Raw genomic sequence first — 21,559 nt, 5'->3', positions numbered from 1 at the left:
CATCCTCTTTCCTGAAAGGCAAGCCCCAGAGCATTCTAAGTCTCCCATGTTCTTACAAATATCTTGAGTATCTTTTATTGTTGTTGATGCATTAAGTATATGAATTGGTTGGAACCAATTGTTGCATTATATATCTATCCTTGTCCAGATATCGCACTTGAATCCTATTTAAGTTCAGGAACGGGTTAAATGCTTAGCCATGCTTAGTGCGGTAGAAGTCGGGTGATTTCCTGTCACCTGTGAGCTTTAGGATGAGGTGGGTCATGGTTGGCTATATTTGCTATCGTGGAAAAGAACCATGTTAATAATAAATTAAGACCGGGTGGAGTTTTGTGTAGGTTTGGACATAGTGACTCTGTTTGTGTCGTTTAAGGACTCACACGCCGTATGTCCTCATGTCATGTTGAACGCAGCCTAACACTTAGCTGGCCGGATAAGTCGTTCCAACCATGAAGCCTAGTAGCTTGACTCAGGCTGGGATCACGAGTAGTTGGTCGCAATCTGGATGGCAGTAAGGATGTGCGGAGAGCCATTGGCGTAAGCCCAAGGGCGGGTTAAGTCACCGAGCACTCATGGCAGAGTGGTTCTCTGATTTTGTAGCACTGATCATACCCGCAACTCTTGAATTGTACCAAAGGTGACTTGTTTGCGACCTTGACGGGGGAAGCAGGGTTTGTGTTTAGGAATACCCCTCCAGCTGGATAGGAATCGATTCGAATCGCCGTCTCTCCCGGATAGTGAGAACTTGACTGAGCAGCGGCAATGTAGATTCACTTAATTTAATGATATGGTTAAATGGAGAATGATGATAATGTTACCACAGTTTATACCTGCTATGGTTAATAATGTTTGCATCTTAATCAAGTGATTGCTTAGTACATGTGCTAATATAGATGACAGGTTAATGGCAAAAAGTCACTGCTAGCTCAGGTTAAGAGTTGATCATTATTACTTATGCTTTTCCACAAAAAGAAAGTGTCAGCCAGATCCACTAAATTAAGCTATGCATGATCCTTGGTGCCTTTTATTTTTGGTTTTCGACGGGTAAGTCTAGCTGAGTACATCCTCGTACTCAGGGTTTATTCTCTCTTGTTGTAGATGACCTTCTTTATCAGGGCTTCTGTAAGTACTGTCTCCACCCGGTGGGCGACGAAGACTAGATCACAGGCATGATCTCTATTTATCTTATCCAAATACTTTTGTGGGATGTGATCGGCAAGCCGGTACTTGTATTTGACCTCATGTGTGTGAGTTAAACTATTTGCTTCCGCCACTTTACAAGACTTGGTTTGTAATAACTATGACTCTGATGTGTTGTAACCTATCTACAAACTGTTTGTGAAATATTGTAACGTGTGATGTGTTAAGTTGAATTACTATGATCTTGGTTATATGCAAGTTGGTTTGAAATCCCTCATGGTTTCAGTTGACTATCGGATTTATATGGGCTCAAGTGCGTGAATTTGATCGTCCCGATGATCGTTTTTGTACTTGTGCTCTTATAAATTGGACGGTTCTGTGACATTCACCATGGCGGGCTCATGCGATATGATTCGCTTCGGCTCACTCGAGTTTCCTGCTCTCCCACCGGTTGGGATGCGGGTTCCACCCGTCTTCGAGCCATCCTAGGCCTTCCTCTTTGGAAGCCAAGACTTCGTCGCCAACCGGCTTGTCATACTACACCTCTGTGAGGAGGCTCTCGTTCCAGCGCCCATCGGAGGGGCGCCCTCCATCGGCTCGGGACACACGACAACTTCAACGACGCGGCATCTGCGTTTCATTCCGAGCAAACTCTCTGCTCAAACCACGCTGTGAGTAATATGCATAGTATTATTTACTCTCTGTTTACTATCTCCCACCGATTATCCAGAGGGACCATATTTACCGCACCATGAACACCATACGATCGGGTCCCCTACGGCCTTGCGTCCCCCGTGGATGTGTGCGCTCGAGAGCTCTGAGGGACACTGTCGCCATTCCACCTCACATCCAAATTTGTGGGAATGACGAGCTATGCTCCTACCACTTTCCATGAACTCTCAGATGACGAGGGTGAGAGCGCCACCTACCAAAGGTGCATGCAGCAATGCTTCGCCGACCAAATCGACCCGCTCAATCAGCCTGATGAAGCCGAGCAGCCAAGACCAACGATCGCCGTATATGTTGATGACATAGTAGTCAAAACAACTCAAGCCTGCGACCTGATCGCAAACTTGGCTGCAATGTTCGCGAACCTCAGAAGATTCAACATCTGGTTGAATCCCAAAAAATATGTTTTCGGGGTTCCGAAAGGGAAGCTGCTAGGATACATTATGTCCGAGCGCGGCATCGAGGCCAACCCCAAAAAATCATGGCCATCTCCAACATGGGTCCTATACGCAATGTTAAGGTTGTACAAAGGCTCAGCGGCTGCCTGGCTGCTCTAAGTCGGTTCATCTCCTGGCTCAGCGAATGGAGGATGCCACTTTACAAGCTCCTCAAAAAGACAAACACTTTCATCTGGACTGAGGAAGCTCAGTAGGCCCTAGAGAGCGTCAAAACGTCCCTAACGTCAGCCCCGATCCTTATCACTCCCGAACAAGGAGAACCCCTTCTCCTCTACATCGCCGCCAGCAACCATGTGGTAAGCGCCACGCTGGTCAACGAAAGGGAGGAGTCGAGACACCAACTTAAGGTCCAGCGGCCCGTATACTTCATCGGGGAAGTACTCACCGACCCCAAGGTCTGGTACCCCCAGGCGCAGAAACTCCTATATGCCATGCTGATGGCGACCCGAAAGCTCCTGCACTACTTCACCAACCACGAAGTCACGGTCGTCACTTCATACCCGCTCGGGGACATCATCCGCAACTGCGACGCCGCAGGACGGATCTCTAAGTGGGCACTCGAACTCATGGGCCATGACATGAGGTACATCCCCCGTACCGCAATTAAATCTCAGGCTCTCATGGATTTTGTTGCCGAATGGACAAAGGTGCAGCTACCGACCTCGGATGTCACCCATGAGTACTGGACAATGTACTTCGACGGGTCTGTAATAGTGCCCGGCTTGAGGGCTAGAGTGGTTCTAATCTCCCCGGACGGGAGTAGGCTCCGCTACGCCATTCGCCTCCACTTTTTAGCCTCAAACACCATCACGGAGTACGAGGCCCTCATCAATGGACTACGCATCGCCATCGAGCTGGGTACCACAAAAGGAAGATCAGGGGAGGATACTCGAAGTCGGTGATCTCGTACTCCAGAGGACCCAATTAACGAAGGAAAAACACAAACTCTCTCCACCATGGGAAGGGCCCTATACGGTGACCGTAGTAATTCGACCGGGCATCTACTAACTGGGGGACAACAGCGGCAACGTTCTCACCAACACTTGGAACATTGAACAACTATGTCGTTTTCCCCTAAATTTGGTCTTGCCACTTTTTAGTCAACACTTGCTCATGTAAAGCACCCCAGCCCGAACACTTTCAGCCCGGGTCGCTCAGGGGGCTCCATGAGAGTACAAATACTAAATACTACCTCTCTTTTTTACTATCACATAATAAACAACTTCATCCCTGAACGAAGTGCTTTCCTTTTCCTTTGATTGTCCTACGTAACTTTGTTCTTACTCCCAACCGAACGGACCCCGCCACGACCTACGATTACGACCAGCCGAGCCCCGCAAGCCATGCCTAGGTCCTTAAAAAAGCTGCAGCCTACGGAACTAACGGGCAGGTGTGAAAAAGAAAGGACAAAAATAATAGCTATGCTAGGATAAAAATAAAGAACAGATAGTGATTCTATCACAAAAGCAACACTGATGTATTCACTGATACAAAAAAACTATTCACATGGGGACTCACCCACAAACTCAACTATTACATTTTCTACTACTACTCCAAATACTACTATGGCCGCTCGACGACATCGCCTGGACGCTAAAGGAGAGATCATGGTGCATGCCGCCAGACGTAGCCACCGCTATAGGCCCCCCAGTTCCGTTCCCTTGACTTTGGTGAGCGCAACGGGTACCTCAAGGGACCCATCTGGTTCTGTTCCCTTGACTTTGGTGAGCGCAATGGGTACTTCAAGGGACCCGCCTAGTTTCGTCCCCTCGACTTCAGCAAACGCAACGGGTACCTCAAGGGCGTCGCACCCATAAATGCTCAGCAGAAGAGCATGGAGCTCTTGACCTTCTCATGCAGTCGAGGTAGCTCCTAGGTAGGGATGCTGCTACCGAGGTATGGCCGCCATGGCTAGAAGAGATCTCATCAAACTTCATGAATTGGTCAATCTGAGTAGCTGCAGACGTAGAGCCCTCCACCAGCATGATCCTGAGCGACTTCCCCTCTGACAAGGCTCGTCCAGTGATGATCCACCAGAGAAAGTCCACACATGGCTCTATCCCAAAGAAGGCCTCGCAGATGAATCCAGCACGCCACCCCCTTTGGCGAAAGCCGCCCCTTCTTAGGTAAAGATGACCAGCACCGCCCTAGGTAGCCTCCAGCTCAACATCACACTCTGAATTCACGAAAGGATCTGTAAGTCCTCCCCCTCGCTCATCCCCTCTCTCACTTAGGAACCATCGCGGCATACAGGCACTCTCAGAAAGGAGGAAGGAGGAGAAGAGACAATAGTTGGAGAACAGGCAAAGGACTGTGATGGAGAGCCCTCTCCCTCCCCCTATTTAAGGAAGAAACGCGATAGCCAAAGAGGGGCAAAAGATCAGAGCAAAAAACTCTCTCCCTTCCCCCATTCAATGTGGATGGGAAACGATGGGACACACCCTGACCGATGGGACGCACGCTGACCGACGAAATAATGCTTGGTCCGGCAAAACACTACCTGGTGAGATGAGACGTGGCCTGGGTATGGCCCACCACTATCGCACGACCGGGCACGAAAACCAAAGCATCACCACATGCAGGTAGCTCTCCGCATCCCTAGGCGGGACTTGGAAAAACCAAAAATGGGATCTCCGCCGGGAGAGACCATCGGGCTTCCTAAGTCGATCGAACGGCTCAGAAAAACACACCGAGAGACAGGTCAGGAGCGAAGGGACGCCCCATATAGGCCATGCCAACTCTGTCACGAACAATGAGCACGGGTCTCGGTTGGACATTTTGGACTGGAACTCTCCAAACCCCATCACTTGAGTCATCAAGGTAACACTACCGACCCCTCTATTTCTTTATAAATTATTTCATACATCCATACATGCATTCATTCCATACGCCCATGTCCCCCAGATGATTCAGGCCCCGAACTGCCTAGGGGCTCAGGAACTAAGCATCGCACATACAGCGAAATGCATCACAACGCTCCGTGTTGTGTCATGAAGCGGTAGTTGCCTCATTCGACATGAGCAACGACTGACTGGGTTCGAAGGCTAGCCCGCGAAGGGCTCGAGGCCACCCCATGTCAAATAGAGCCAGAGGAGAAAATGTAGATGAGCCCCGTGCGACCCTCGCCTAGTTTGGCAGATAGGGTCATCTCAACCTTCTCGTTCGATCCTAAGCCTTTGCCAAGCCCACATAATCTCCATCGAGGGGAGGCCATTAGGCCACCCGGGTCGGTCTCTGGAATGACCCAGGCGTCTGCCGGGTTGTAGGTAATGGAGCAGTGGAATATCACAAGAGGGCTATGCCGACCCCATCACGAACAACAAACTCGGATTCCACTTGATCATACCCGTTAGCGAACTCACCGAGCGTGTCACTCGAGCCCAAGTGATCGGGACAAGCGACAAAACTCAGCCCCTCTGGTTGTGAGGAACCGAGGATGGGGTAACACACATAACTCAAACCGACCCCTACTAAAGCCCAAACAGGGCTCGAGGGCTCAAGACACCAAATGCCCGGGTCTTCGACCCTGAACTCGCCCCATCCGGCTACGCTTCTACTGCACTCCAAAACTTCCTGGGTCTGCTACCCCGAACTCTCCCCATCTGGCTACGCTTCGACTGCACTCCAAAACTTCCTAGGTCTGTGACCCCAAACTCTCCCCATCCAGCTACGCTTCGACTGCACTCCAAAACTTCCTAGGTCTATGACCCCAAACTCGCCCCATCCGGCTACGCTTCGACTGCACTCCAAAACTTCCTAGGTCTGCGACCCCGAACTCGCCCCATCCGGCTATGCTTCGACTACACACCAAAAATGCCTGGGTCTGCGACCCTAAACTCGCCCCATCGAGATCCACGACTCTAACTTGCTCAATCCCATGGCACGCACCGACGCTAGGATCAGCGAGCTCCGTATCGACCGATCCCTAAACTAACTAACTAACTACCTCGGTTGCGTGGGCTGCACCAAGGCCAGGATCCATGACTCTGACTCGCTCGATCCCACGGTGCGCACCAACACCAGGACCCACGAGCTTCGTCTCGTCTGATCCCTAAACTAACTGCCTCTTCCGATCCCACGGCACGCACCGACGTCAGGATCCACGAGCTCTACCTCGCCCGATCCCAAAACTAAAAACACCTCGGCTGCGCAACGACGCATTAGTTAACAATTTAGTCTCGACTAAAAAACACACATGCATGCCCGCTAACAAACACCCCTAGATAATTCTACCCAAATCGCCCGGGGGCTCGAGGGCTACACCCGCGGGTGCGCTCACGCGCACCCACTGACAAAACAAAACCTCCCCCGCTAGCAACACATAAAAAACCCAGGATGATTCTGCCTAAATCACTCGGGGGCTCGGGGGCTACACCCGTGGGTGCGCTCGTGCGCACCCGCCGTCAAGACAAAAAATCCCCTAGATGATTCTGTCTGAATCACCTGGGGGCTTAGGGGCTCCTGTCGGGTTCATAAACTCGGGGTTCCTCGCGGATCGGCTTCCCAACGAAGGCTCAGCCCAAGCAGACAACGCACGACTCATGGGCCGACCCAAGCATCAGAAAAATAGGCTAGAAGGGCGATCCAATCATCGATCGGAAGGCCTAGCCAAGGAGGAACAATGCCTATTTTCTGATTCCGGCCCTCCTCTCCAACCGGAGTGCTCACTTCGATCTCTAGCCCACCTCTAGACGGCCTCTCCAACAGGAAGGCCTGGCCGAAACACTACTTCTGACTCTAACCCCGCGTCTCCGACCGGGGTACGCAAAAACCCTGCTCATCGCTCTTCTCCGACTGGCGCAATCAGAGCCGACTGGGACCGACCGACCAGGACACCTGCCCAGAAAGGACCAGAGAAACGAACAGAGAAAGCAAGGCAAGGCACCCAAGTCGAACCATGATACTAGGGACCGTACCCTGTACACCTGTAGAAACAGTACTCTGCAACCGCCCTAACATAAACAGTGTTGTAGGCGCCGACATTTTCCCTACAGTATTGTGGACGCCATTAACTCCCATACGATAAGGCTCCCCCACATGCCTCTGGGCATCGATAGTGTTGTGGGCTCCGGCATTTACCATATCGAGTGAACATGGTAAAACCCCTCACATGCCTCTGGGCATCAACAATATTGAAGGTACCGATATCTGCCATACCCAAACAAGACGACGTAGCCTCCCACGTGCATCCGACATCCAATAGTGTTGTGGGCGCCTACCATCATCCTATACCTGTCGGCATGGGTAGCAAGGTTTAGAAGCATACGTACTCTCTCTCTCACTTGTAAGGCCACCCCCTTCATCTATAAAAGGGGATGCGCTCTCTCCTAAGAGACTCAGTTAATCCAGGTCGATTCAAGTGCCTCTAGATTCATTAGATCGATCAAGTTCACTAGCTCACAACCACATAACCGCTAGGTTCGCACCTCAAGCACATGCTTGAACACTTAGCTCATAGCAGAGCTCCTGTCGCTCTCGGCCCTTCCGACCGGACCTCTTGTACCTCCCATCTTTCTCCTTCTCGTTTGTAACCCCACTACAAACTTCGAGTACCTGGGCTCAGGAATAAAGTCACCAATCGACTCAAACTGGACGTAGGGCACGTTGCCTGAACTAGTATAAATCATGTGTCATTGAGTGTTAGGACACCTCCGATCACAATGTACGGCAAAACTATAAATATTTACTTGTTGGTCACTTTCTGCACCGACACTACACTTATATAAATTAGTTGGCATTGCTATATGTAACACCCTCGATGTTACACCATAAATCATTTACTAAAATATGTCATAAGTACCATGTTTAAATGTTATTGCATGTGATAATATGAACAAGTAAAGTAGTGTGATTTAAATGAACCATAAAAACTTTAAATGAAAGGTTGTTCGCGACTTATGAAATTATTAAGTAAGGATGTTTGCGAAATTTTATTGAACAAAACCACTATAGAACATGCATGAGAGGCCTAAATAAAGTTGGAACTCTAAGGATTGTAGTTGATAGTGAAATACTTGGTGTAGGGAAATAATTGGGTTAAGTACAGATTTCAATAGCTTGAAAATGGAACTACAAATAGAAATTCAATTATAACTTAGAAAATTTCTTAGACTTTGGAAAGGGTAGACATGGCTTTGTTCATCAATTTTTGTAGAAAAAATTAGTTAAGAAGTAGAGTAGTGTCATGGCCTGTTTTAGTAGCCTTAATATATCCTCTAAGGCATAGCAAAAGGTGGTTGGGGATTGGAATCACGGTTTAGATTTGTCGAATGCTTTAAAAACCAGTGCGCAACACGTTCTCGGCCGTGTTCCCTCAATGCGGGCGTGATCACCGTGTCTCTAGGATGCGATGTCGTTGACTCGGGCACCCCACGCGCGCACTCTGCCGCACTCAGTCGTCCTGGGCGCACGGTGCTGCTGACCATGCAGGCCCAGGTGCCTTAGGCCGTTGTGCCGCCATGACGCACGGGCGTCCCATTCCCGCTGTCACAGCTGCTAGCTCTGCTGCTGCCGCATTCTCCACGCACAACATCGGCTACTGCTATTCATCAAGTCTTCTCAGCAAAGCGCTACGTCTCTATGGCCATGTTGAATGCCGCTGCGCACATGGCCAGTGCACAGCCGTCAGCCACATGCCATTGAATGGCACTACGGCGCACGGGCCATGCTGGTCGCATGTGTGTGTGTCTGTCGGCTAGTGCCTGACCACGGGGTGCACCGGTCGCGCCAATCGCGTCCAGCCAAGCACACTCAGGCTGAGTCTGGACCGAGTCCCCCGCCTCCCATATGCCCGTGTTCCCCTGCCTTTTCCCTTGCCACCGCCGCTACGCCACAACACCTGGATGTGATAGGTGCCTCTCATTAATTTCACACACCAGCACCTGTGCTCTCTTGTCCTCTCATCGCCTAAGCCACCTAGAGTCTTAAGGACGGCCGGTCGAGCGCCAATTTGGCATTTCCGCCCCGGTGAGCCGTTAAGGCCACGTTGGACCATGGACGTGGACAGCTCGCTCGCCATTCGCCCACTGTCCAATTCATTGTACCACTACTTTCGCCTATCTCTTTCCTTCACCCCATGTACCCCAGCCTAGTAGCTACTGGCTTGTCTTCATCGCAGACGCGTCCGTGTCATCACGGTGCGCCGCTACCAAGCTCGACAGCACGTGGTCGACTTTCCTCAGCTGCCTTCTGCCCCAACCATCACTTCAGGTAGACTTGCGGTGCGTCATTGGTGCTTAGCCACCACCTCTACTGGCCTGTTACTATTGTAGCTCGCCGAGGTGGCTACGCCACCATCATGGGCGGTCGTGCACGGTGGCAGCTCGCTCCAGTTTCCCCCGTGACTCCATATTGCCGCGTTGAGTTAGTGTTAGGGTCGTAGGTGGTTTTGGCTCGTTGGGGGGTCGGTGCGGGTCCTGGGTGGCCAGCGCACCGCCTTGTGTCACCGCTCGCCGCGCGCAGGGACGCCCGAGGACCTGGCTGTCGTAAGGATGAGTTGTTGCGAGGGCTATTTTCTTAAGTGCCGACTATAGAAATAGGCCGCATAGTAGTCGCGTGAATAGCAGATGGAGTGAGGGCATTTTCGTAAAAGTACCAGCGCGCGCGGGCTCCTTCACCACGGACCGCTTTCGCACGTGGGCCGAGCCCATGTTGGGCCGCACTGAGCTCTTTTGCCCTTTTCTTTTTCTAAAAAGAATTAATTAGTGTTTTTCTAATATAGACTCTAAGCTGAACTTTGATAAATTATAGTAAATTTTATAGATGTCCAAAAATAGTGAAATAAAATTTGTTAGGTTGATAAAAATGTGATCTATCTGTTGATGTAGTTAGTTTACATTTATCTGTGAGAATATTAGGTCCATTAATTTATTTAGGAAAGCTTAGCATTATTTAGATTAATATTTATAGGATTTTTTGTGGCAAACTGGTAATAGCTTTGACTATGAAATTTTTACAGTAGGTTCATTGTATTATTATGTACTCACTGTAATTTTTGTAACCTTATAATAGGGTGATAAATAGGGTAGCTAAGTACTCTTTATTTTAGTATATATGAAATCGTAAATAAAGTAAGAAATGCATTTTTGGTTGCTAAGATAATACTTGAATGTTCTGTACTTGTTTAGTGGAAAGAATGGGTAGATTGGCATCTTAGCCATTAGAGTTTGCTTAACAGTTTGATAGATGTAGTGTATTTTAAGAGTTGTTGTTGCCGTAATACAAAGCATTGCATCATCAATTCATGCATGTAGGGAACGAGCTAGTGGAGTTCATGACCGTGGGCGAGCAGGAGTACGAGGAGGTAATTAAAGAGTACGAGGAGGAGATTCTCGTACAGGAGGGAGCCCCGAAGCCACCAGCGACTGACTTTGATGACACCTCGCCTGCCCAAGGCATGCCCTGACGCATAACCCTTATTTTGAATAAACACTGGAAATATATATATGATGTGCATTTATGTTGCAGGAGTTATATTGAAACTACATGCATAAATATATCTACCTACGAGTCCTACTAGCTTAGGTCGAGTAGCTGCTATGCTTAGGTTTTATTTTTGGTAGCGTGAGTAACCTGTCGTTACTCACAATAGGTGATTATTATTATCACTCTCATGATAAAATGGTGAAAGGAAAAATGGAGACCGGGCAGGAACATGGTACGGGTATTGGTGGATGTAAAAGGTTTGTGTCCCGCGGCAAACGAGGCATAGCTTGGTTACACTGTTTTCCCTGTCCGTGTCGGTTAAGGACCGGCCGTTGCATTGGGTTCTAGTCAAGCCACAGACTTATTATCCTGAGCACATACTTGTTTATGGGAATATGGAAGGCTCACTGCTCTTTTGTCATGGGTTTCGGCTCTTTCCGGACCGATTGATTGGAGGCGGGGATGGTGGAGGTCTAAGCACCACACTGAGTCCGGGACTCAGGTGTGGGGGCTTGGAGTTCAAGTTTGGACGGGGACCTGGACCTCCTGATAGGAGAGTGGTGGGTTGGTCCTGCTTATGCCTGGGGTACAAACGGGGCGTGTGTTTTGGGGTATCGAGCTAGACACATTGATTCATGAATCACCGGGCAATCCGGTACGGTTTGTTATAGTCTAGCACCGTAGTAAGAACTAGAAGACGAAAGAGGGTAAAATGGATTTGTTTGCTCAACTCTTGCTTAAAAGTAGAACATGTGCTTACATAGAATGGTTAGATAATGAACTAATCATGACTGCTAATAAGAAACATACGTAAGAATTCACTACTAGTATTGCTTTCTGCAAAAAGAAAACCTAGTAAACCATAAAGCTTATCATATTCTTTAGAGTCAGAAAATTATTCTCACTAGTCGGGTAAGTCTTGCGAATACATTATGTACTCAGAGTTTATTTACCCCTGTTGCAGGTGTAGCTTGAGGAGTAGCTGTTGTGTGGAGGATTCTTCTGGTGGGCACATACGGATCCTTGTATTCTACCGTTAGATGTTTATTATAATTTTGCTGTTTAAATTCCACACTCTGAACTTAGTATTGTAATAATATATTTCTAAGAACTCTTGTTGTATGAAATGGACTAAGTATTGTAAACTCGTTCTTATTATTGGATCCTGGAGGAAAAACGTGGATTGCTCGAGTTCTCCCTTGGGGTATGTTCGACGGAACCGTTCGATGTAGCTAGCTTTCAGGGTGCTTAGTGTCTAGTGGAAGACGAGCGCCTTCGAAAGCGTGCTATTTCGAATGGTTCTGCCACAATATATTCAGCGGTGATTTGTACATCGATAAGAATGTTAGGAATCTAGCCGCCGGTAGGTGTCTTGTTTTTCTTCATTTCCTTAGGAACATATAGTCCCATTCTAATGCCTGCAACGTTGTCATTGGCTTCGATGTAATGTTTTCATTGTGACATGATGTGTGACTATTGAGTTCTAAACAGGTGATCTTGCTTGGTGGTTTATATTTTCGTTAGCATACTCCCTACGTTTTTATTTACATGTCATTTTAGGTTTGTTCTAAGGCAAATATTTATATCTTTGACCATTGATTTCAAAATAATTATATAGATTAACTATGAAAATTTTCTTTTATAGTATATAATTCATATGTTGTCAAACTATAAGGATTTCTTTTGAATTACATGGTCAAAAATAGTAATGTTTGACTTAGGACAAACCTAATATGACATGTAAAAAAGAACGGAGGGAGTATAAATTATACGTGGGTTTATTCGCACTCAAGGTTGGTGAAAGATCTCTTTGGATTTTTGTAACTGAGTGACAACATTAATAGATTAACATGTTTTATGATAGATGAAAATGTGACAAATAGTCAACAACATAGTTGAGCTACATAAAGCCATAAAAAAGAGATGACAAGGATCATGAAGTGCAAAGGCTCAACAGTGAAGTTGAAGATGGTGGATAGATGTAGATGATAAGGGTTGAAAGCAAAGCAAGGCAGATGTATATACATAAGGCTTTTGTCATGGGTGACTATAGAAGTTGAATGGTCGAGTTTAAGATAGATAGTCATACTAGAAAGAGATGAAAACTCATTGCTAATACGGTTATCTAGTGCCATTAAGTAAGGTATAACATCACATATGTCTTAGATCGAGTGGCGTGAAGAGGAAGCAAGCGAAAACATATGATAACATGATTTGAAAACGCTAACTCATTGTTAAAGTGATGGTCATCCTATGGAAGATCTATTGAAGTTAACCATTTTAAAAAGGTTTAAGAAAAGATGGTTTTTTTTTATTTTTACCGAGCCTTTGGCACCAGAGTTGGTCCAATCGTCGCTTCACTGTTTTTAGAACGGTTTAATCATCAACAAAAATAATGACTAACTTAGCTATACGACTATTATTGTACTTACTTTAAATGACACGTCCATACAAATTCAAAGGCCACTAAGGAATTTAGTTTAACTCTTAGAAACATTATATACTGTATACTTAGTTACGCGTTAAGCTATATGTCACGTATAATTAGAAACATTATTTGCAGTATACTAGTTTACGTGTTAAGCTATAGATCGCGTATAGTTACAAATAGAGGAAGTCTATATAGCACTCACACATTCCCCCCTCATCTTCACGCGTGATTTCTGCTCCGCCCACTCCTAGGCCCGCCGCACCCTGCTCCTTCATCTCCGCCGCCGCTCCTCCTCTTTGTCCTTTTCTCCGCTGCGTCGACCTACCGAGCCGGCCTGCTCCACCGGCGCTGAACCTAGTTGATTCGGAACGCCTCCCTCGCCGTCATCCTCTCTCGTGCGACCGACACGGCGAGCTCCTCCCCGTCGACCTCCTCCCTGCCTCCCCGTGCCCCCACCCACGCTGGCCATGGCGGATCTGTCGGATCTGGCGGCGGCCATGGCAGATCAGGTAGCGGCCATGGTGGATCCGGCGAGGTAGGCCGCCGCCGCCTCCTCCTTCTCCTCCTCCAGCGAGGAACAAGAAGAATAGTGGGCGTCGGAAGGAGGATATCGACGGTCCAAAAAAATCTAAGTGCTAGAAGAGATAGAAACAGGCCGCTGTGTAGACTTACCTCTACAAATACACCTACCGGATTGTTCTGCAAGGCCTCACCTCTTTGGCTCTTCGCAACCTCCCTGGACTCCCGAGTCCCGTTGCTTCCGCCTGCATAGGGCCGGCCCTAGGCCAACCCTTGAACTCCTCCCCGCTCCCACTCGCCGAGCTCGACGCAGCCCACCTCGCAGAACCCCAATGGAGGAGGGCAGCAAGGCGCAACTGCCGCCCCCATCTCACACTGAAGCCATGGATCAGCCGTCCCCCGTCCCAATGGACCAAGACGAGGGCCGGGAAGCCGCGGAAACCATGGAGGAAGAAGAAGCCACCGCCGCAGATGTCTCCGATGCCGCGGATCCCATGGAGGACGGGGAGGCGGCAGGAGACTCCGCAGCAGCCGCGGAGCCCATGGAGGACGACGCGCCCACGTCCTCCCCGACTCCCTCCGCGCCGTCGGCCACCGCGGCCGTCGACGACTCCACCATCGCGCGGAAGCGCCGCCGCCGTAAGAAGCAGTTCCCCGGTATGATCCCCACGGCCGGCGTCCGCGTCCTGCGCGGCTCCTCCTCCTCTTCCTCCCATACCGCGGCGCATCTGACTGGCGTCCCCCGCCGCCGGGGACGCCCCCCCACCTCCTCCTCCCTCCGCCTCGCCCGGGAGCTCGATTCTGAGGCCCTCATCGCTCTCGCTGCGGGGTTCCCCGCGGACTCCCTCTCCGAGGACGAGATCGTGGCCGCCGTGCTCCCACGCATTGGCGGCGCTGAGCAGGCCAACTACCTTGTCGTCCGCAACCACATTGTAGCGCTCTGGCGTTCTAATCCCCTCTCCCCCGTTGCCGCCAACGCCGCGCTCGCATCCATTCGAGCCGAGCACGCTCCCCTTGTTGCCGCAGCGCATTCCTTCCTGTCTGAGCACGCATACATCAATTTCGGTCTCGCCCCCGCCGTCCTCTCGCTTCCCCCACAGCCTCCTCCCTCTTCTCCTCCCCCATCCATCCTCATTGTTGGCGCAGGCCTTGCCGGTCTGGCTGCCGCACGGCACCTGATTGCGTTTGGATTCAAGGTGGCCGTCATTGAAGGCCGGTTCCGACCCGGTGGCCGTGTGTTTACCAAGACAATGCGTTCTTCTGCTCTAGAGTATCCCAACACTGTTGCTGCTGCTGACCTTGGAGGCAGCGTTCTCACAGGTATCAATGGTAATCCCCTTGGTGTCATTGCTCGGCAGCTTGGATTCCCGCTCCACAAGGTGCGGGATAAATGCCCACTGTATCTTCCAGATGGCCGCCCAGTTGACCCTGACATGGATGCTCGTGTTGAAGCTGCCTTTAACCAGCTTCTGGACAAGGTTTGCCAGTTGAGACAGGTGATTGCAGATGGTGTACCACATGGTGTTGATTTGTCATTGGGCATGGCACTTGAGGCATTCCGGGCAGCGCATGGTGTTGCAGCTGAGCATGAAGAAAGGATGCTTCTGGACTGGCATCTGGCAAACCTGGAGTATGCTAATGCTGCCCCTCTTGCTGATCTCTCCATGGCCTTCTGGGATCAGGATGATCCATATGAAATGGGCGGAGACCACTGCTTTATTCCTGGTGGAAATTCCCAGTTTGTCCGTGCATTTGCTGATGGCATCCCGATATTCTATGGGCAGAACGTGAAAAGGATACGGTATGGGCGTGATGGCGTGATGGTTCACACTGATAAACAGGCATTTTGTGGTGATATGGTGCTGTGTACAGTTCCTCTTGGTGTGCTAAAGAAGGGCGACATCAAGTTTGTGCCTGAGCTGCCAGCTCAGAAGAAAGAGGCCATGCAAAGATTGGGTTTTGGTCTGCTTAACAAGGTTGTGATGCTGTTCCCACGTGATTTCTGGGATGGCAGGATTGATACATTTGGTCACTTGACCGAAGACTCTGGCCAGCGTGGTGAGTTCTTCCTGTTTTACAGCTATTCTTCTGTCTCGGGAGGGCCATTGCTCATTGCTCTTGTTGCTGGGGAATCTGCAGTCAAGTTTGAGCAGGCTTCACCTAAGGAAAATGTTGAGAAGGTACTGGAAACACTTAGGAAAATATTTTCACCCAAGGGGATTGACGTTCCAAATCCATTGCAAGCAATATGCACTCGATGGGGCACAGACAGGTTTACTTATGGATCATACTCATATGTGGCTATTGGGGCTTCTGGTGATGACTATGACATTTTGGCTGAGAGTGTGCATGATAGAGTTTTCTTTGCTGGGGAGGCAACAAATAGGCGGTACCCCGCTACAATGCATGGAGCCCTGCTTAGTGGGTATAGGGAAGCTGCTAACATCTTAAGAGCAGCTAGAAGGAGAGCAAAAAATGTGCACTCTCCTGAGAAAATGGATATTAATGTTGAAGTAAAAGTGGGTGTTAATGGTGAAGTCAAAGACACTGTTAAAGATAGCTGCATTGATTTGGACGACCTATTCCGTTCTCCTGATGCTGCTTTTGGGGGGTTCTCAGTTCTCCATGACCCATCTACTTCTGAACCAGATTCAGTTTCTTTGCTGCGTGTTGGAATTGGTGCTAGAAAGTTAGGCTCTGGTTCACTTTTCCTCTATGGATTAATAATGAGGAAGCATGTAGTTGTGTTGGCTGCAATAGAGGGTGATGAACAGCGGTTGAGTACAATGTACCGAGATTTTGGGACAAAACTGGTGGGATTGGATAGCTTGGGTGATGCTGGGGAAAGCCTTATCTCTCGGATAAAGGCTGCCGCTAGGAAATAATACCTAAGTCAGTATGTTGGAATGATTTACTCTCACCTGTAATAGTTTTCAGCCTGAGTGCTGAGCTTTTATGCTCAGCATAGTAACTGACCTCTGTAATTCATTTCATTTGATTAATTACTTCAGATCTCTTGGCTCTCATCAATGCATAAGTCCTCCCATGTTGTTCTAAACTGCTGATAAAACAGCAGAGAATCATGAAAGATCATATCACCACATCAAACAATTTGGGATTCCTTAACGCTTCTTGTTCGTAACTGGTACATAGTAACATTATTGTCTACACATATTAGTTAGTGGTTCATGTTAGTTTTCTTTATTCTTTAGAGGAGATTTTAAATAAATCATCAGTTTTTTCTTTAATTATTCATCTGTGGTCCAGCTGTATGAAAAAAATATTCTTCTTAGGGTCTGTTTAGAAAGGTATGTTGCTCTAGGGATTTCCCAATTCAGTTCAAGTTTGAACGAAACTATATGGATTCTGACCCCCTATCCATACAAGTCCTTTGTTTGGTCAGTGAGATCATTCATCCTTCTACCTAGCAGTCAATATCTGTGGCCTAACACAACATATTGTGAAATTACATGGTATTGGCAACACATGTATAGAGCTTGTGAGGAAACACTTCCACTTCTCCAAGTTTTAGGAAATAAATAAATCAACAGGTAACATGATTAATTTCAGCACCATGTTTGTATAAAATTAGCACCATTTTATGATTTTTTTTTGGCCCAACAGTTATGTGTAACCTTCTTTTTATTGAGCAAAGTATATGACTTATGTGACTCTTATACTACCAATCCCCGTGACAAGATCGAGCATCTTTCGGCTCAACATACTTGGTCTTGACCATCTACTTCAATATCAGGGCCTAGACATTATTTATTTTGTTAACGTTAAGTTTCAAGGATTCACACTGTTATAGTTGGCTATCTAAGTGTGCCCTTTGAAGCTTCTTGGGACATATTGAACTTTGAAATATTCCAGATAACATTTGCATTTTCTCTGATTGTTTATTTGTTTCCTAGCACTCGGATATAGTTACATGCTTGTCTTAGGCTGACTAAAACTGAGGAAAATTCTGCATTGTGGCCATCTAGTTTCTGTGTGGTTTATGAAAACTCTGCACTTGTTGATTGTTTGCATGCTGTAAACAGAGCAACTGTAAATCTATATGCTTCTTCTGTAGCATATCCTGAACTCCAAGTAACACTACATCATGTTGCTTCAGCTGAACATTTGCCATCTGACCCAAGGTGGAAACCTCGCAATGTTGGTTGGACCACAAGTCTGCAATTAAATCTTAAAGTTTTCCTAGTTTGCTTGGACCTCATTGGTACTACTATATACTATTTATTCAAATAGAACCTGTCTGTAGCAGTTGTATTCAGACGGTGAGCTCTTGGTGGCATCTTGCAAATGTGTGTGTGATTACTTGCAACTGTTGGGCAACCGACCACAAGTCATTGCACCTGGCGCTGATTGCTAGCTTTGTATGATCTTTCTTAATGGTGTCATTGGATTCCTATACTATTATCCCCGCCCACTTTGATACGGCTTGTCGTTTGTTTTTGGCAATGAGCAAGCACTGCTTATTTTGTGATATCTTCAATTGTATCTATAGCATTCATCCTCAGGGAATTGGATAATAATGACCTGAAATCTGCTGACCCTTCTTTGACTACTGACGTTGAAGACCGTTTTGTTTTTTATAAATCATAATGTGCTTGCTGTCCTATTTTTCACCTCTGATTCAGCAGCATGTAACCTTGACTATGAATGGCCGGCACCAGAGTTTCACGGTTATGATTCCGATCTGAACTTCACCCAAGATAAAATAGCTGCTGAATTCTTCCGTTCGTTGTTCATCTCATTCTTACGTCTCCTGGATATCTTCGATGTGTGAACCTCTGTATCTTTGGAAAATGCAACTGGCCACTGGTGAGTGCCTTTGTCGCAGCTAAGAGACTGAGGGCATGTTTGATGCCCATGGATGAGAGATTGTGGTCCGTAGTTAAAGTTGTTTGGTTCACGGTCCAGAGAAAATATTTCCTCTATCTCTATATATTGAAAATGAGCTGGTCATTACAAAAAAAATGGCCGGATAGATTCATCCAGATTTTATAACCCTGTGTTTGGCACAAAATCAGCAATAGATTGCACGCTGTACTAGTAACCACTAACCACTAGTGGAATTATTGGGCTGGTGGTGCGATCTTGGCCGCATCCCACACGGATATTATGGAGTGGCCATCTACCAACCTGCAGTATGACATCGACGACCGTGTCAAATAAAATGTCTCGCCGAACGGGTCCCGTCCGGTGCTCGTCGTCACTTCGCTTTCCGATCCGTGACCACTGGTGCCGCTGCGGCTCTCAAACCGCGTCTGTCTCGATCCAATGAAGTGGAGATCTGTACTACTGTACAGGCAGTACCATGGCCTTGTGCTGCTGTGCATTCGCTACTTCATGTGCGATGCATTTTGTACATGTCGTATGCCGGGCATGTTCGCCTGTCTGAATTCTGGATGAATCTGGATGGTTTGGAGGAATACTGGATGAATTTATGAGAGAAAAATACTGTTCCGGATAAAAAAAATAAGCGGATCAAGTCGGGTTTAAGGGCACGCGAACGGGGCGAGGAGTCGTCATTGATTGCGTCGAGCTTACTACCATGGTCCATCGTCCATGGAGAAAGAGAACACAATGCAAGCACCAAATGCAGAGGACGATAGATGGACGTCGTCGGTGGCAGGCACTGTGTATCCAGCCAGAGCAGCAGTATGCAGATTTATGGCTGGCTCTACCAGCGGAAGGATCGAATTATACCCATGGTCAGCATGGAGAGCTGGCAATTCTCGCGACCGACATGAATGGTCCAGCGTTGGCATGGCCTACACAGCACACCCCCTCGCCGTTGCATGTCCCGATCTATCCCTTCCAGTGTACTAGCATTGAAAAGGGTGAGGAGCCGGCATTCTGTAAGTAGTGAGATAGAAAAATCTCTCCTCTTCAACAGCATGCACGCATGGTAGTGATGGCTGCTTGGCACATCCAAATCATTCCTCGTCACCAACGTGCTAGTAGCCCACCTTGAATTCGTGCAGTGACAGATGACCTAAAACAGTCTCTGGCGATCTAGTCCGCTGACCAGATGTTCTCATCACAATTCTGCCCTCTCGAGTAACCGATGTCCATTCATTCACTCATTGCCTCACAGTGCTCACACAGTCATACAGGGGTTGATCGCTTGCGAGCTTAGTTTATGCAGATGGCGACGGCAACAGGAGTTGAGGGACAACTAAGCACCGTGGCCTAGCTCTATGGAAGCATCACTGACCCACTCGCTCGCCTCGCTTTTACAGAGCCGCACGACGTCAAATCAAGCAGCCAACAAAATCCATTCGGGGATGGCTGTGGCAGTGAGCCTGCGACTAGTGAGTGCGGCAGTGCGCGGCGAGCCCATCGCCGGAAAATGGGCGCTGCAGCCTCACAGACAGAGGAGTGGGTCGGCTCAATTCACGGCTGGGCGGGGGACATGGTAGGCAGGCCGGCCGTTTCGCCTCGACTGGGTGCCCACCACCGGCGCCCGGAAGGTTCGGCTTCGGTCGCTCGCGCGTGGGCGTGGGCAACTCTGCTAGCTTCGCTTAAAAGCTACTGTAAGAGTACCGTTAGCTGATTTATTATAAGCGAAAAATATTTTTTTTTCTGAAACAGTACGGCCCGTATGAAAAGCAAACAGGGCCAAAGGCGCGCGGCGCGCCACGGCGTCGTGCCGTCGTGCCGGCCCGTGTTACCGCGACGTGCGCGAGCGGTTGAGGCGCCAAAAAAAATGCAATCGCGGGCGATTCTTTCGCGTATTCAACGTCCATCGCTCCGTACGTCCCCTGCGTGGGAGCGCGATTTGCCGCCGCGAGCCGCGGCCGCGCACCTGTGTGCTCCGACCAGATTCGCCTTTCCAGCCGCAGCGAAGTCGTGGCATCCCCTCCCTGGCTCCCCATGATCACTGACCAGTATCCGCCGCAAAAGCGGCGTCGGCACACGGGGAGCCAGCCGCTTTTCCCGTCGGGTGCATGCGGCGAGCGGGTTTTCTTGGTTTTTATTACAACTTGCTAGGACAGGAGCGGTCAGCCGGCATGATTTCGTAATGTACCCGCAGCTGGCAGCTCACAAGCAAGGTACATGAAGAAAATCGGCACTGCCGCATGGTCATACAGATCAGCAGTGTATAGGATCGATCCTGTTCTATCCCATGATTTGATAGCACCGGTTAAAAACCTAGCAATATATAGAACCGACGTCGAACCTATAAATGGAGCCCACGATATTAAAAACAGACAGCCCAACTTGCGATGCTCGGTGACCAACAGGCCAACAGCGCCGGGTGCCGGTGCCCAGTGGCCCCCACCCCTCCTTTCTTTACGAGATGATTCTGCGGCAGGAGAGAGAATGGTGGATGGGAGCGGGTTCTATCCATCGCACCTGGTTCTTCAACGAACCAGCGATGCAATATATCGACCCAGGTCGATAAAAGATAGGACCGGCATAGAACCGCACACTGCGGACACTCATGGGGTCCTGAATTTATGATACCAGAATCTAAGCTCTGGACGCCATGCCATATTATTTTTCATTCAACCCTAAGGTTAGCAACATTTAGTATGAAGTAGTAGCGGTTCAGTAATGTCGATTGTCGAGTATAGCATGTCTGGTGCCCCAATAAGGCCATGACACACAATCTAGCCGGTTAGAGTATGCCACTTAGAGCAAGTATAATAGCAGGCTGTAAGCCGATTAAATGCTGAGGTGGAGGAGAGAGGAGAGGAGAGAGAGGAGAAGCGGGCTGTAAGCTTACAACCGGCTTGGGCACAAGAACAAAAAAATTCTATAAGAGAGACAAGTGAGCCATGTATTAACTGTAAAGAGCTAACTATTATATGAGTGAGCTGAGAGAAGGCTACAAAGAACCTTA

General features: G+C 48.5%; 1 protein-coding gene across 1 annotated transcript; it reads left to right on the top strand.

Annotated features, from left to right (window-relative positions):
• The first annotated feature begins 13,909 nt into the window (after positions 1-13,909).
• Positions 13,910-16,725, top strand: LOC136464534 (lysine-specific histone demethylase 1 homolog 1-like). The gene has a single exon (XM_066463484.1). It carries the CDS (start codon positions 14,034-14,036, stop codon positions 16,584-16,586), a length of 2,553 nt encoding a protein of 850 aa, XP_066319581.1. The 5' UTR covers positions 13,910-14,033; the 3' UTR covers positions 16,587-16,725.
• The last annotated feature ends 4,834 nt before the right edge of the window (positions 16,726-21,559 follow it).

This window comes from Miscanthus floridulus, chromosome 7, assembly GCF_019320115.1.
Source record: "Miscanthus floridulus cultivar M001 chromosome 7, ASM1932011v1, whole genome shotgun sequence".
Lineage (NCBI taxonomy): Eukaryota > Viridiplantae > Streptophyta > Magnoliopsida > Poales > Poaceae > Miscanthus > Miscanthus floridulus.
This window is presented reverse-complemented; position numbering and strand designations above follow the sequence as displayed.

Bases quoted from the DNA above. Each gene is read 5' to 3' on its own strand.
- LOC136464534 (XM_066463484.1), top strand. From the start codon at position 14,034: ATGGAGGAGGGCAGCAAGGCGCAACTGCCGCCCCCATCTCACACTGAA.